This window comes from Salmo salar, chromosome 29 (assembly GCF_965601325.2).
Source record: "Salmo salar chromosome 29, fSalSal1, whole genome shotgun sequence".
Lineage (NCBI taxonomy): Eukaryota > Metazoa > Chordata > Actinopteri > Salmoniformes > Salmonidae > Salmo > Salmo salar.
Genome location: NC_138319.1, coordinates 12,648,081 through 12,664,632, shown reverse-complemented (window position 1 = coordinate 12,664,632; position 16,552 = coordinate 12,648,081). Strand labels below are relative to the sequence as shown.

Genomic DNA, 16,552 nt, shown 5'->3' with positions numbered 1-16,552 from the left:
ATAAGAGTGTCTGTGAAAGGACAAATGTAGATTATGTGCAAGGCGCTAGCGGTCTTCAATTGCACTGACAGCGCAATTAAATACAAAACATCCTATGCAAATGACTAGAGCTTGAAAAACACATTGTTGAGAGGGGTACATTTGACTACATACATTCTGTAATGCTTTTATTACAACCACAGGGACAGCCTTACAGTCCCAGACTCAGGTACACACACACACACAGGCCATTGAGTAACAGTCATAAAAGCCATTTATTGACCAGGAACAACAGCTGGGAAACGCGTTCGCTGTCAATCTAAGTAAACTGTGATTCGCGAGGCGCTACCTTTTTGTCGTGTATCTTACTCGTTCTTTTGTAAAAAAATAACATGGTTTTATGGAAGAGAAGGGTGAGCGTGTGATTGTGGACTAGCCTGAGTATTGGAATAACCTACCTGATGGCTTTACTGCGGAGGCCTCTGTGCCTGCTGGCCTGCTCTCTGCTCTGCGTCTCTGTGTGTGCTGGGACCTGCTGGCCAGGAGAGTTTACATGTGAACAGGGCTGGTGTGTGTCTGAGGACCATGTGTGTGACTTCACTGACTACTGTGGGGATGGCAGCGATGAGAGAAATTGTGAGTATACATCTCAATGTGTCAGTGATTTACATAATAGTTTGTCTTTCCTTTATTGTTGATTACAGACTACTGTTGAATCATTGATTATTCGGCCAAAGAATAAACCACTAATTAGGGGATGTGTGTATGTACATTTGGAATTGTGTGATTAGATGAAACGTTCTTAGATTATGCGTAAACCTACATAACATGTAAAGTAGCCTCCATCTTTGAGGGGACACAGATAAAGATTATTTCATCAGAGATTGAATGTGCTGTGTCATGACTGTCTTACCAAACCAAACAACACTTCAAACTGAACATTATGAAAATCAGATCCTGTGTTCACTTTGCTCAATCTAAATGCAGTCCTACAGAAGAGAACATGGCACTGTCCCAAAAATAATTTGAACTGTGAGCTGAAGAGATATTTGAAGAAGTCTTTGATTATATTTTTGATGATATTTGTCCCTTCAGATATGAAAAACATGAAGGTTTTCCACACTTCGTTCCTAGAAACCTAGAATACCTATCACCTCTATCTCAGAGCAATTTAAATTCTTAAAGTCTTCATCACATAGATAGACCCTATTTCACAGTAGACCTATAAACAGGCTCATGTTTATGGAATATATATAAATATAAAGAATTACCATTATATGGTCACATGAAATGGGAGAGAGATGTGTATTCAAATGAGGAGATTTCCTGTGCGTTGCGCCAATGGAACTGCACAGAATGTTTACCACATGCACATGTTCTAACACCTAGGCTGGCGAACCACATGACTACCTAGAGTAGCCCTAGTAAAGACAGACAGACAGATCAATATTTATGCTACTAGTCCTCCACTGCTTCAGCTCCATGCATTCCAATATGTCTGAGTCCCAAATGGCACCCTAGTCCCCTATATAGTGTATTACTTTTGACCATGGCCCATAGGGCTCTGGTCAAAAGTACTGTAGTGCACTACATAGGGGAATAGGTTGCCATTTGGAACACATACTATGTCTTTAGAGATACTTTGGCTATGTACAGCCATTTAGCTTGACCTATAGCTCTCTCATAAACCACCTCTCCCTGAGTTTTATTCACAAGGTTCCCTCAGTGACCCTAAGGCTATGGATTTGTTAACTCCCCCCCCCCCAAAAAAAAAAAAAAAAAATATATATATATATATATTTTCACCTTTTTCTCCCCAATTTCATGATATCCAATTGGTAGTTACAGTCTTGTCTCATCGCTGCAACTCCCGTAAGGACTCGGGAGAGGCGAAGGTCGAGAGCCATGCGTCCTCCGAAACATGACCCAACCTGCTTCTTGACACAATGCCTGCTTTAACCCAGAAGCCAGCCACACCAATGTGTCGGAGGAAACACCGTACACCTGGCGACCGTGTCAGCATGCATGCGCCCGGCCTGCCACGGTAGTCACTAGAACGAGATGGGACAAGGATATCCCTGCCAGCCAAACCCTCCCCTAACCCGGACGACGCTGGGCCAATTTTGCGCCGCCCCATGCGTCTCCTGGTCGCTGCCGGCTGCGACAGATTCTGGACTCAAACCAGGATCTCTAGTAGCACAGCTAGCAACCTCGATGCAGTGCACTGCGCCACTCAGGAGGACAATACCGCAGTTTTGACATAGGGCCGTAAAGTAGCACTTAAGGGAGTATAAGCAGATCTGCTAAACAAATGGCTCTTTATGATGCCTACAATACAACCTACAGTGGAACCCTGCACCTCAGAGGGCTCTTAAACTACTATGTAGTCTATAGGGCAGTGGTCAAAAGTAGTGAACTACAGTATATAGGGAATAGCGTACCATTTGGGACACAGACTCACGGTGTCCACTGGCCGACCTGCTGTGTTCTGTGTTTATGAATGTTCTTGGTGGTTCTAATATTTTTTGGGGGGTGAAGGTTCTGGATACACTAGGTGTGACTTTGAGCAGGGGTTCTGTGACCTGTTACCCAGCTCTGAAACACACTTAGGATGGACCAGAAGAACAGGGTTCAACACCACCGGACCCAAACACGACCACAACAACCAATCAGGTACCGCAATGATGAACTCAGAATTTCAGAAGCTACTTTGGTAAATGATTTGGGCCATTCTGGAACATGATGCACAGATTTGCCAACTCCAAATACACGAGCACATTGGACATTTTATAAGATTCTGTCTAGTTCTTTTTCTCTCTCTCTCTCTCTCTCTCTCTCTCTCTCGCTCCTCCAGCTCATTACCTGGCTCTGTGGCCTGTGACAGGAGAGACAGCACGGGCTTACTTGAGGAGTCCTGTGTTCCTGCCCTCAAAGACATGCTGGGTAAAACACACCTTTAATAACACCTGGTTAACCCTGCCATTGTGTTAACTGGCTGTCACCCTCCTTTACTGACATGCCACATGTCCTCCCCTCTACAGGTGACCTTCTATCACCATGTGGGGGTGGTGAGTGGGTCTTTACAGGTCCTGACCCAAAAATATCCACTAGGTTGGAGCCACTCGGTGTGGAACCGGTCAAAAACACAGGCACACACATGGCTACGGACAGTGATACCTTTCACCAGTGCTCACCAATTCCAGGTCTGTATCAACCTGCCTCACAACTTTCACCTGTCATTCACAATCACAAACCTTACAGTTGCTGGCTGTACAGTTTGGTAGTTTATATACTGCATGACTAAAGTATGTGGACACCTGCTTGTCGAACATCTCATTCCAAAATCATGGACATTAATATGGAGTTGGTCCCCCCCCCTTTGCTGCTATAACAGCCTCCACTCTTCTGGGAGGCTTTCCACTAGATGTTGGAACATTGCTGCGGGGACTTGCCTTCTTTCAACCACAACAGCATTAGTGAGATCAGGCACTGATGTTGGGCGATTAGGCCTGGCTCGCAGTTAGCATTCCAATTCATCCCAAAGGTCTTCAATGGGTTTGAGGTCAGGGCTCTGTGCAGGCCAGTCAAGTACTTCCACACCGATCTCGACAAACCATTTCTATATGGACCTCGCTTTGTGCATAGGGGGCATTGTCATGCTGAAACAGGAAGGGGTCTTTCCCAATCTGTTGCCACACAGTTGGAAGCACAGAATCATCTAGAATGTCATTGTATGCTATAGCGTTAAGATTACCCTTCACTGGAACTAAGGGGCCTAGCCTGAACCATGAAAAACAGCCCCAGACCATTATTCCTCCTCCACCACACTTTAGTCTTGGCACTACGCATTAGGGCAGGCAGTGTTCTCCTGGCATCCACCAAACCCAGATTCGTCCGTCAGACTGCCAGATGGTGAAGTGTGATTCATCACTCCAGAGAACACATTTCCACTGCTCCAGAGTCCAATGGCGGCGAGCTTTATACCACTCCTGCCGACGCTTGGCATTGCGCATGGTGACCTTAGGCTTGTGTGAAACTCCCAACTAACAGTTCTTGTGCTGACGTTGCTTCCAGAGGCAGTTTGGAACTCGGTTGTGAGTGTTGCAACCGAGGACAGACCATTGTTATGCGCTTTAGCACTCGCCGGTCCCTTTCTGTGAGCTTGTGTGGCCTACCACATCGCAGCTGAGCCATTGTTGCTCCTAGATGTTTTCACTTGACAATAACAGCACTTACAGTTGACCGGAGAAGCTCTAACAAGGCAGAAATTTGACGAACTGACTTGTTGGAAAGGTGGCATCCTATGACAGTGCCACGTTGAAAGTCACTGAGCTCTTCAGTAAGGACATTTTACTGACAGTGTTTGTCTATGGAGATTGCATGGCGGTGTGCTCGATTTTATACCTGTCAGCAATGGGTGTGAAGGGGTGTCCACATACTTTTGTATATATATAGTGTACATGCAACCATCAATTGTATTGCAGACATCACAGATCAAGAGCTAACTATCTTGTCGAATCCCCGCGCTGGCAAGATACAAATCTGTCGTTCTGCCCCTGAGCAAGGCAGTTAACCCACTGTTCCCCAGGCGCTGAATACATGGATGTCGATTAAGGCAGCCCCCCACACCTCTCTGATTCAGAGACACATTTCAGTTGAAGGCATTCAGTTGTACAACTGACTAGGTATCCCCCTGTCCCTTTGTCCCTGTTTGTAGTTTTTGCATGTATTGTCATTTTTGACCATTAAGGCATAAAGCTGTCAGGCATAGCGTGTAGCATTAAATGGGGGTCCCGAGCCTCTTAGATTGTTCTGACCCAAATGAACTCTACTCTAGCCATCTGGACTGAGCTGAAACCTATTAATAGTGTCCTCCTCTGCTCTACAGACACAGACCGGGTCTCACCACCCTGTTGTCTGGTCCCTCACCCCTTCCGTTACCCCTCTCTCTGTCTTTGTCTCGACCATCTGCTACTGGGACTATCCAGCTCCACGTCTACACAGCTCCAAAATGGCCGAATGATTCATGTAATAGAGGTCAACTCTGTATGTATGCTGACGTTCAGTTTCACTTTGAGACACAAATTCATTTTCCGATCATACAGGACATGTCACAGGATTCAGTTTGATGAAATGAGAGTTTTGAATGATATCGATACAGTGACTTGGAATGCTATCTGTCCAATGATCTGTCCATCAGAATGAGGGTGATATGCAACATGCATCAGTCTCTTGTTGACAGAAATATGAAATGTTGAGTCATAGCATAATGCTGATGTGGGTAATGACACAAGCCATTGATTCATGTAGTCATAAACCAGTCCTAATCAGATGAGTTGTAAAACTCCACTGTGGAAGATGTAGCCTGTGGACTTTGAACAGAACAATGGCGAATTAGGCTGATAGCAGAGACAGGAAATAGAGATAAAGGTTTGGTCAGATGAACACAGTCCTAAGATGCCTTAGCTAAGTGCACTATCAACCATACACACTTGGACACGTGGTGGACACAACTGCGCATGAACACCACACATACACAGTGGCGTGTCCAGAACATTTTTGAATAGGGTGGCCAAGGTGGGGCACAGACCCAGTTGAGGGGGGCAATAACATTTTGAACCTTCATTTTTTGTTCTATATAATTAGGATGGTTTAACACATGAAATGCTTCAGCAGCAGGCCCACCCCTAAACTTTTCCTCTTCAAATAAATCATAAATCAATTGCAAAAGTCTTGTTACAGTGCTTTCATTCAAGGTCAGGATTTTGTATAAGGGTATTAGCATACAGCAGTAAATCCACTTGAAAGTGCCATCCAGAGTGCAAATTATACCATAACATTCGGGAGTCTCTATTTTTTTTTCATGGGACCTCCTATATGGCCTTTATAGTAAAGACATCATTTAACTGTAAAAATGTATTACCTTTTAATGTATCATTAACACAACCAGTCATAATGTTTTTATCTGGTTGTCAAACAAATCACTTCAAATGTAGGTTACCTGCGCACGTTCGTGCACTTCAAAATAAGTCCAGCGTCCGCCATTTGAATGGAAAGGGACAGCTATTGCAACCACCATCATCTTAAAGGCCCACCTCAGAGGAAGATGCCCCACCTATTTCAAGTAATTCCTGTCCTAGAGCGGATATTATCCTAGAGGTGAAAGCACCATCAGTTAAGACAGGCTCCTTTACTGTTAGGTGAAAATAACTGTTTCAGAAAAAGACTACAAGTCTACCTGTCAGGAGATGAGTCTCAGCTAAACCGTGCCTATACAACCTTTTGACATGTTGAGGGTTGACGTTTGTCTGACTCTTGCTGTTTGATAATTCCAGTGATACCGTGTCCTATTCCTAACGTCATTAATATTTGGACATGCACACGGACATCACCAAATAGCTATATTCTTTGTTCTCTCTTATCATTTCCGGAAGCTAGCTAGCTATACACTGGGTGTACAACATATTAGGAACACCTGCTCTTTCCATGATATAGACTGACCAGGAGAATCCAGGTGAAGCTACAATCCCTTATCGATGTCACCTGTTAAATCCACTTCAATCAGTGTAAATAAAAGGGAGGAGTCAGGTTAAAGAAGGATTTTTAAGCCTTGAGACAATTGAGACATGAGCAGTGTTCAAATACTCATACTAACCGTACTATTCGTGATGTAAATTGAGCATGTAGTATGCTTATTGGTCATAGTATGGAGATAGTTAGTATGCCAAAAGTTCCAAAATACGAAGTATACAAGAAGTGGACACTATTTCCGTCCATGATGCAATTCTTCAGAAAATGGGCCTGGCTTCACAACGTTTTCAGATTTGAAGAACATGGCGGAAAATATGCAGCTGAAGTCATATTCATACATATTCATACATACATATTCATTGCTTTAACTAATTATGACAAATGTTAAGAAAATGTTGAGCAGTGTAATAAGGTCATGACTTTTCAAATGAGTTCCGTTACACATTATGTTGACTGACAATTTGTTAGCTACGCTAGCCTTGCGAACCGCAAAGCATGTCATTACAGCAGTTGCTTGTATGTACCCGTATGTTAGCTAGCTACCTAATGTTAGTTGGCTACTAATATATTGAACTTGCCGGTATAACTATATGCTATCTAACAACCCAACGTTTATTGACTTGATTATTCACGTCATTTTTAGCTTAGCTAAACCGTATAGTCAAAGCCATTTTGGGTTTACTACCATTTTATTTCGGCATTTTTATTGTTCAGAAATGTGGTGGGTACTCTCTTCGTTCGCAGGACTTTATCCTGCTAACTGTTCCAAATGTCCGAACTGAATTTGGTAAAAGGGCTTTTATGTACTTTGTGCCATCGGCTTGGAACGCCTTACAAAATACTTTTAAACTGGAAGAACTTGTCCCGATTGGTGTTTTTAAATCACTGATGAAGGATTTTGAGGCTGATTCCCTGACCTGCAAATGTTTTTAATTTGCTAATTTATGATTTTGTTATACCCTTGTGAATTCTATGGTTTTTAATAGATTACTTGTAGTTTTTCATGTTGTCTGTCTGTAATTGTGTAATGACTTGGTGCTGCCTATCTTGGCCAGGACGCTCTTGAAAAAGAGATTTCAAATCTCAATGAGCCCTTACTGGTTAAATAAAGGTATTTTTTATTTTTTTTAAATGACCCGTTTTTGACCACTGGTCTGCCGTTGACTGGATGTCCTTTGGGTGGTGGACCATTCTTGATACACACGGGAAACTGTTGAGCGTGAAAAACCCAGCACCGTTGCAGTTCTTGACACACTCAACCGCTGCGCCTGGCACCTTCTACCATACGCCGTTCAAAGAGACTAAAATCTTTTGTCTTGCCCATTCACCCTCTGAATGGGACACACAGATCCATTGCTGTGTTCGAAAACTCATACCAACATAATGTATACTACACACTTAATGAGTACATACTACATACTATTAGTTAATTTTAGTATACTGTAAACGAACGGTTTCCTTTTAGTTGAGTGTACTAGCGCTTCGCCTGTCTACTGAAAGTTGATGCTGTTGCTATGAAACTTCTTGCTAGCTTGTTAGCATAACAAATTACTAGCTAGACATCTTACAACTTCATTAACCATGTCCATTGAGAATGCACAACGACTATTTTTATTTTATTTTATTTTATTTAACCTTTATTTAACTAGGCAAGTCAGTTAAGAACAAATTCTTATTTTCAATGACGGCCAAGGAACAATGGGTTAACTGCCTTGTTCAGGGGCAGAACAACAGATTTTTACCTTGTCAGCTCGGGGATTCAATCTTGCAGCCTTTTGGTTACAAGTCCAACACTCTAACCACTAATTTACCTGCCACCCCAATTGATAAAAGAGGGCAAAGGAGGCTGACACAGACGGCCTACAGTTAGTCAACTGACAGTCCACATGGGCCATTATCCCTATGGAACGCTTTCGACACCTTGTAGAGTCCATGCCCTGACGGATTGACACTGTTCTGAGGGCAAAAGGGGGTGCAACTCAATATTAGGAAGGTGTACCTAATGTTTTGTACACTCAGTGTATATCAATGCATTATATAAATTGTGGCTGCGTATCCGCCATAGAAATAGAATATAAGCTCCGGTAATATGGATAGCCTAATGAATGGTTTGGAGCTTGTATTTAAGCAATGGGCGAGTTTTGCATGGCCCGGTGGCCCGGGTGGGTGGAGATTTCTCTTTAGGATCAATGGAATGGTTGAAAATGAGCAAACACTACACACCTGCGGCACCAGGCTATGCAAAACGAAATTGCCTAAAATGTTAGTGGTCAAAACTATTCATCTTGGGGCGACAGGGCAGCGGGGTTCTAAAATGCAATCATACAGTATCACACAATTTTACCATTTATAAAATTGTCATATATTATTGTTTTTGCAGACTAGCTAAAAAATGAGTCAAACTTGACAAATTATCCAATGGATTATGATAATTTTCTGGTATGATAATGATCATTTGCTGCACTCCCTATTTTAATTTGCTCCATGGCAAGGCGGCCAAGTGTAGGGTAGTCACTAGTTAACACAGCCACAAAGTCATAATTTTCTGTCACGCCTGCTCCCGCTCCCTCTCTGGCACTCAAGGGCACCAGGCTGCCCTTCATTACACACACACCTGTCACCATCATTACGCGCATCAACGCTCACTGGACTCCTTCACTTTGTTGATTGACTTCCCTATTTCTGTCTGCTCCTCACTTTGTTCCCTGTGTCAGCATTATTGTCGTTTCCGTTTCCCCTGTCCAGACGCTGTCCGTATTCTGTTCCTGTCCATGGTCATTAAATGTTCACTCACTGCACCTGCTTCTCGTCTCAAGCGTCGATCCTTACAATTTTCTTAAAATCAGATTTTAAACCTAACTCTCACCTTAACCCTAACCTTTACCACACTGCTACCATTAGCCTAAATCTAAACTCATAAAGCCATTTTTTTTCATGAATTTGTTCCATATAGCCTATTTTGACTTTGTGGCTGTTTTATCTTGTGGAAACCCAGGTGTAGGCTACATAGAAAAGCTGTTTGGCTCTCAGAGGACAACAGGTGTTTCTGATTAATAAACATTGCAATGCTGGTGGGTGTTAATGGTGCTTTCAGAACAACTTGGAACTCAGGGAAAAAACTAGGTCAAATCATGATGTCAGTGATCTTCAGGTTGGAAAGGCGGAGTTCTAAAAAGATACCAGAGTTTCCAACTTGGAATTCCGAGTTGGATGACCGATTTGTCTTGAATGCACTGAGCACGGCATAACATTTAAACAAAACCCAGGCCTGAAACAAAATGTTGGCTGAAAAGAATTTGCACATCATCACATAGGAAAAGACACGTAAGACTCATGAAAACATTTGAAGTCACACATTCGGATTTGGCACTTCAAGCCCAAATATATCATACTTTGACTAAAACGGTGACTTATGTTACCATTTGTCTTTCAACACCAAAAAAGTATTCTACTGATGTGGGCGTTTAATGACATTCAGACTACAGAGTGGCATGTATTAATGGATGCCAAGGGAAGCCTGCCTTCCCCAACAATTTTAACAATCCAAAAAGAAACAAACGTATAAATGATTTCTCATTCGTGTCTATCTGTGTTTCATAATTGTCCTTCAATTCGCAAGAGGCTATTTCACCAGAGAAAGCATCTGAGCGAGGCAAACAGCACCCCTCTGTCTTAGTATCTGTAACCCATGTATCTGATGATGTCTGAGCCAAAATAATATGACATGTCACATACTAAGACAAGGCCGCTGTTTCGCTCGTTCGGATGCTTTCTCCAGTGAGATTGAGGAGTCTTGCTGTCGGCGAGCGTCTTGGTCAAAATTATCAATATATTCAGAGATGACCTATCAGAGCTCAGAATTTCTGTGGGGGCCACTTGGGTGGCCAATCAGATTTCAGGGAGGCCCGTGACCACCCTGGGCCACCCCCTGGACATGTCACTGCACACACACACACACACACACACACACACACACACACACACACACACACACACACACACACACACACACACACACACACACACACACACACACACACACACACAGTATGATGTTCCTCTGTCCTGTGTATTACAGGTCATCATTCTAGGGGAGCTTTCTGGTGACAGTGACCCCTCTGAGATCGTGGCCATAGATGACATCTCCTTCAGTGATGGTTGTGTGACTGTCCCTGGTAAGGTCTTCTTCCATACCACCTCACTGTACACACAAATGTCAGGCCATGGCAAGGGTTAAAATGATCAGAATCAGCATTACACAGTAAAGTACAACCCCTATAGGGCTACATATGAGAAAAACCAAGAAGAGGGGGATATACTGTAGTTGAAATACAAATATCAATACACGCACAATCCTGTTCTGTGTGTTGGTATTCTGAAGAGGCAGGTAGACATGGCCCGAGCTGTCAGTCATAACTCAAAATGTTTGGTTGTTTTTTTTGCCTTATAAACCTACTGTACCTGGCCTCAAATTGAGACCTCTTAATCATGAGACAATAAATTCACCCCAAAGTGTGAGCTCACCATCTTAATTTATGGCTGTTGGCGTGATGGAGTGGACAAGAGAGACACGTGGCCTTGTGAAACCATAATTTAGCGGTGTGTGTGTGTGTGTGTGTGTGTGTGTGTGTGTGTGTGTGTGTGTGTGTGTGATTGCTGGACATGGATTTGTGAATGATAGCACGGAATGTGAGAGGCCCCAGATCATATTACCTTATACATTGAGCAAAATACATTTTAAACCCGCTAGAGAAAGATTTCCATAATCTCCGCCTCAGGGTGCTCCTTCAATAGAGTTAGAGGAGATCAGCAACACTTCGAGAACAAATGGAATTAAATAAAAAAGCTTTATTGCAATGAATAGTAGCAACATGTTTCAGATTTTGTCCTTCTTTAGGGTTTTTGCAGAAATAAGAAGGATTTTAAACATTTCAAAATGGCCTCAGGAAGCAATTACAAAGAATATGCTAATAAAAACATGTGATAGGTTAAAACAGTTGTAGAAAGACCAATTGATTGTGAGTGCATGTTGCGCTGACCAATGGAATGTGAAAACACTAAAATAACATCAAACGTTAGGTTGGATGAGTTACATGAATCTAACCAATTATTATTAGTGTAGACTGACCAATAGATTGTGATATTATGTTGTACTGAACAATAGAACATTTACATTTGCTTTCAGTGAGGGGGTTCTATTAATCTCGCCCGGGTGCCCGTGTAGGTATGTTTTGCACCTGGTGAAGTTGATTGCATTCTTTTTGGAACCGGGCTGCCCCCCGGGGCTTGAGCCAGGTGCCCCATTCAAAGCCCACAGTGAAGTCGGCTCAAAACAAAGTGACATAGGAGCGCGTGGAGTAATGAGTAGGATTCTGTTTCACGTGCAAAAGCGATTGCCTTGGAGCTTTATCTGGCATCCCAATGAAAACGAGTTCGAAAATTCAAATATTTATTTTATGGAAAATAAATGTTGTATGTTTCTGGAGGATGCACCATGCTGCCTTGTTGACAAAATGTCAGAGCGGTAGCAGATTACTGTTCAATTTGAGAAGGGCGCTCCTCTCTCCCCGCGTTCACCTGGTGACGTTACGGGCCTTTGGCCGGTTCCATGCGGCTCAGATAATCGAATCCGCCCAATGATAAAGTCAGTTGAGAATATTACCAACTGACAATGTAAACAGACACTCACGACATTACCAATGATGAATAAGGAAAAAGAGGAGATATGCTTACTAGAGGAAATCCTTGATAATGAATTCCTCATTCATACAGTACCATTAGGAAATAAATATTTGAAAATGGAATCTATAAAACGCCTCTCTATGCTTTCTAAATTGATTAATAACGCCACCTCTTGGACCCAGGGACATTTTCTCAATACCAATAATTTGCTTCTTTAAAATGTCTGGCCATTGGATTTTTAAGATCTTCTCTTTTGATAGAGCGTCTGTGTTCAATGATGCTTTCCTTAAGGGATTAAGGGAACGTTCAGTCTCACCTATGTATACTGTCCCGCAACAACAGTTTATCATATAAACAGCATTCTTGGTTTCACAAGTTATGAAACTGTTCATTTCCATTCTCTTGCGCTGACAGGGTGATTGTACCATTTAATGTTTCTTATGAGTTGACAATTAATACAATTACCACACTTAAAATTCCCCACTGCTGGGCATCCTGTAAGACTATTGGACTTACGATCTTGGGAGGGACAAGCTTTCACCACTCTATTTCTTATGTTCCTGGCTTTCTTAAAAGTAACCAGGGCTTTCTCCTTAAATACATTTTCTTAAAGGGGAACGACTTTGTAAAATATACCAGTGTTTAAATATAACATTCTTTATAGTACTTGTCTTGGGAGTAAGGGTCGTGCAATATATAAGAGATGGCTTTTTCTTCTCTTGTTTCGAACCAGTGGGAGCTTTCCTGGGTTCTCTGTTTTAATGACTTCAGCTTCTTGTAGCCATTCCCTTTGAAAATACAAATCTTCCAATTTATCCAGCATGCACTGTTTATTCCTTTCTTATACAACGGGTGGCTTGAATCCTGAATGCTGATTGGTTAAAACTGCATGCTATCCGGTATCTATTCCACAAGTTACCACCGGCTAAATCTAAAGGCTTTTCTTCAGAGGTAGGGTGATAGTGGTTTTGCAGTCTGTGGGTTTGGTAAACAGATCACGGGATAAAACACATTTTCAGTGACCATTATGTCCAAAAAGGTAATCGTTTCAGTGTTATATACTGCTAAAAAAATAAAGGGAACACTTAAACAACACAATGTAACTCCAAGTCAATCACACTTCTGTGAAATCAAACTGTCCACTTAGGAAGCAACACTGATTGACAATAAATGTCACATGCTGTTGTGCAAATGGAATAGACAACAGGTGGAAATTATAGGCAATAAGCAAGACACCCCCAATAAAGGAGTGGTTCTGCAGGTGGAGACCACAGACCACTTCTCAGTTCCTATGCTTCCTGGCTGATGTTTTGGTCACTTTTTAATGCTGGCGGTGCTTTCACTCTAGTGGTAGCATGAGACGGAGTCTACAACCCACACAAGTGGCTCAGGTAGTGCAGCTCATCCAGGATGGCACATCAATGCGAGCAGTGGCAAGAAGGTTTGCTGTGTCTGTCAGCGTAGTGTCCAGAGCATGGAGGCGCTACCAGGAGACAGGCCAGTACATCAGGAGACGTGGAGGAGGCCGTAGGAGGGCAACAACCCAGCAGCAGGACCGCTACCTCCGCCTTTGTGCAAGGAGGAGCAGGAGGAGCACTGCCAGAGCCCTGCAAAACAACCTCCAGCAGGCCACAAATGTGCATGTGTCTGCTCAAACGGTCAGAAACAGACTCCATGAGGGTGGTATGAGGGCCCGACGTCCACAGGTGGGGGTTGTGCTTACAGCCCAACACCGTGCAGGACGTTTGGCATTTGCCAGAGAACACCAAGATTGGCAAATTCGCCACTGGCGCACTGTGCTCTTCACAGATGAAAGCAGGTTCACACTGAGCACGTGACAGACGTGACAGAGTCTGGAGACGCCGTGGAGAACGTTCTGCTGCCTGCAACATCCTCCAGCATGACCGGTTTGGCGGTGGGTCAGTCATGGTGTGGGGTGGTATTTCTTTGGGGGGCCGCACAGCCCTCCATGTGCTCGCCAGAGGTAGCCTGACTGCCATTAGGTACCGAGATGAGATCCTCAGACCCCTTGTGAGACCATATGCTGGTGCGGTTGGCCCTGGGTTCCTCCTAATGCAAGACAATGCTAGACCTCATGTGGCTGGAGTGTGTCAGCAGTTCCTGCAAGAGGAAGGCATTGATGCTATGGACTGGCCCGCCCATTCCCCAGACCTGAATCCAATTGAGCACATCTGGGACATCATGTCTCGCTCCAGCCACCAATGCCACGTTGCACCACAGACTGTCCAGGAGTTGGCGGATGCTTTAGTCCAGGTCTGGGAGGAGATCCCTCAGGAGACCATCCGCCACCTCATCAGGAGCATGCCCAGGCGTTGTAGGGAGGTCATACAGGTATGTGGAGGCCACACACACTACTGAGCCTCATTTTGACTTGTTTTAAGGACATTACATCAAAGTTGGATCAGCCTGTAGTGTGGTTTTCCACTTTAATTTTGAGTGTGACTCCAAATCCAGACCTCCATGGGTTGATAAATTGGATTTCCATTGATTATTTTTGTGTGATTTTGTTGTCAGCACATACAACTATGTAAAGAAAAAAGTATTTAATAAGATTATTTCTTTCATTCAGATCTAGGATGTGTTGTTTAAGTGTTCCCTTTATTTTTTGGAGCAGTGTATTTCATAGTACATTTCAGACATCTAAAATGATAATTTATAAACCTCTGTTCCAACATTGTAATGTCTCCCTGTTATAGTAAAAAAAACATGATCGATATTACGTCTCCAAGTAACAATATTGGGGGAGAAAATAGTTAATGTTAGGGTCCTATAAAAAAAGTTATTCTAGTCTGCCAACAAAAAGATTAGCATAACTGTATAAAAGCCATCTTTGTTCCCTTGCCAGTGGAAGGCAGGGCTTATTATTGAAGAAAAATGAGTTGCTTTTCAAAACAGAAGAAGCCAGGCTGATGGTGAAGCTTGTGGGGAGGTTGTGTACTGGTCTGGTATCAATATAGTGTTCTGAGGTCTCCAGGCCTTATTGGTGTGGCATGGTAGTATACAAGGCCTTAATGTCCAAGGTGCACAATATAGTTCCTTGGTTCAACAGGCAAGGCTATTGATGAACACAATGAACTGAGTGCTGTCCTTGATGTGTGACTTCAGCTTAGGGACAAACTCTTTAATGTGATGATCTACAAAACTGGAGACCCTTTCTGTGAGTCTACCAAACCTGAGACAACTGGAGGTTCACCTTCCCGCAGGACAATGACCCTGAGCATACTGCTAAAGCAACACTTGAGTGGTTTAAGGGGAAACATTTAAATGTCTTGGAATGGTCTAGTCAAAGCCCAGACCTCAAACTAGTTGAGGATCTGTGGTATGATTTAAAGATTGCTGTACACCAGCAGAACCCATCCAACTTGAAGGAGCTGGAGCAGTTTTGCCTTGAAAAATGGGCAAAAATCCCAGTGGCTAGATGTGCCACGCTTATAGAAACATACCCCAAGAGACTTGCAGCTGTAATTGCTGCAAAAGGTGGCTCTACAAAGTATTGACTTTGGGGGGGTGAATAGTTATGCAAGTTCTCAAGTTTTCAGTTTTTCTGTCTTATTTCTTGTTTGTTTCACCCCAAAAAATATTTTGCATCTTCAAAGTGGTAGGCATGTTGTGTAAATCAAATGATGCAAACCCCCCCAAAATCAATTTTAATTCCAGGTTGTAAGGCAACCAAAAATGCCAAGGGGGGTGAATACTTTGCAAGCCACTGTATGTCTCAATTGAGTTACCTCCTTCAATAGTACACATTGTTCACAGATATTCAACTCCTCAGTGTGACACTCAGCCTTGGCATATCATCTTTAGTGGTAGCCTACAGACCTTGGATTTGTCTTTGTGCATTGACAATGGAACTCAAATCTGTACCCACAAGCCAATGTTTTTGATGTTTCCGCTCTTTTCACATGATACTACAGCAATATTTCTCAGCACCAAGTACACTATAGCATCTTTACGGTGCGGTTTACGACCAACATAATTCTCCCAATAGTATTACGTACCTTTTCTCTGTGTCTATAAAACTAATGGAGGTCATAGGTTCTCCATCGATTTTCCTATTTTACCATCCGCTGGGTGCCTTTGGGCCCTAAAGTCCTCTCTCATGGTCTGATGTGTGTAGAGAGAGTCGGTATTGTCGTTTAACGTAACACCCCTAAAGCAGTGCTTTGAGTGTGATTCCCTTAGTCTGCCCACCACAGGGCCAGCTACTAGCCTCCAGCACCGGGCCTAGTTTAGCGTGTCTAAGTGGAGGGGGCAGGTCAATGTCATCTCAGGCATGCTATCTCTCTGCCTCCATCTGTCTTCTTGCTCCTGCGGTGCCGCTTTTAACTGTGCGACTGTG

The 16,552-nt window shown here is 43.2% G+C and overlaps 1 protein-coding gene across 3 annotated transcripts in view; it reads left to right on the top strand.

Moving 5' to 3' along the window:
* The first annotated feature begins 240 nt into the window (after positions 1–240).
* Positions 241–16,552, top strand: part of malrd1 (MAM and LDL receptor class A domain containing 1) — a 114,106-nt gene continuing 97,794 nt past the window's right edge. For all 3 annotated transcript variants that reach the window (XM_014180735.3, XM_045710658.2, XM_045710659.2), the window contains exons 1-5: positions 241–615; positions 2,518–2,652; positions 2,834–2,922; positions 3,021–3,182; positions 10,589–10,685. In XM_014180735.3, the coding sequence (XP_014036210.2) occupies positions 441–615; positions 2,518–2,652; positions 2,834–2,922; positions 3,021–3,182; positions 10,589–10,685 (658 nt within the window). In that variant the 5' untranslated portion in view covers positions 241–440. The remainder of the gene's footprint in view (positions 616–2,517; positions 2,653–2,833; positions 2,923–3,020; positions 3,183–10,588; positions 10,686–16,552) is intronic.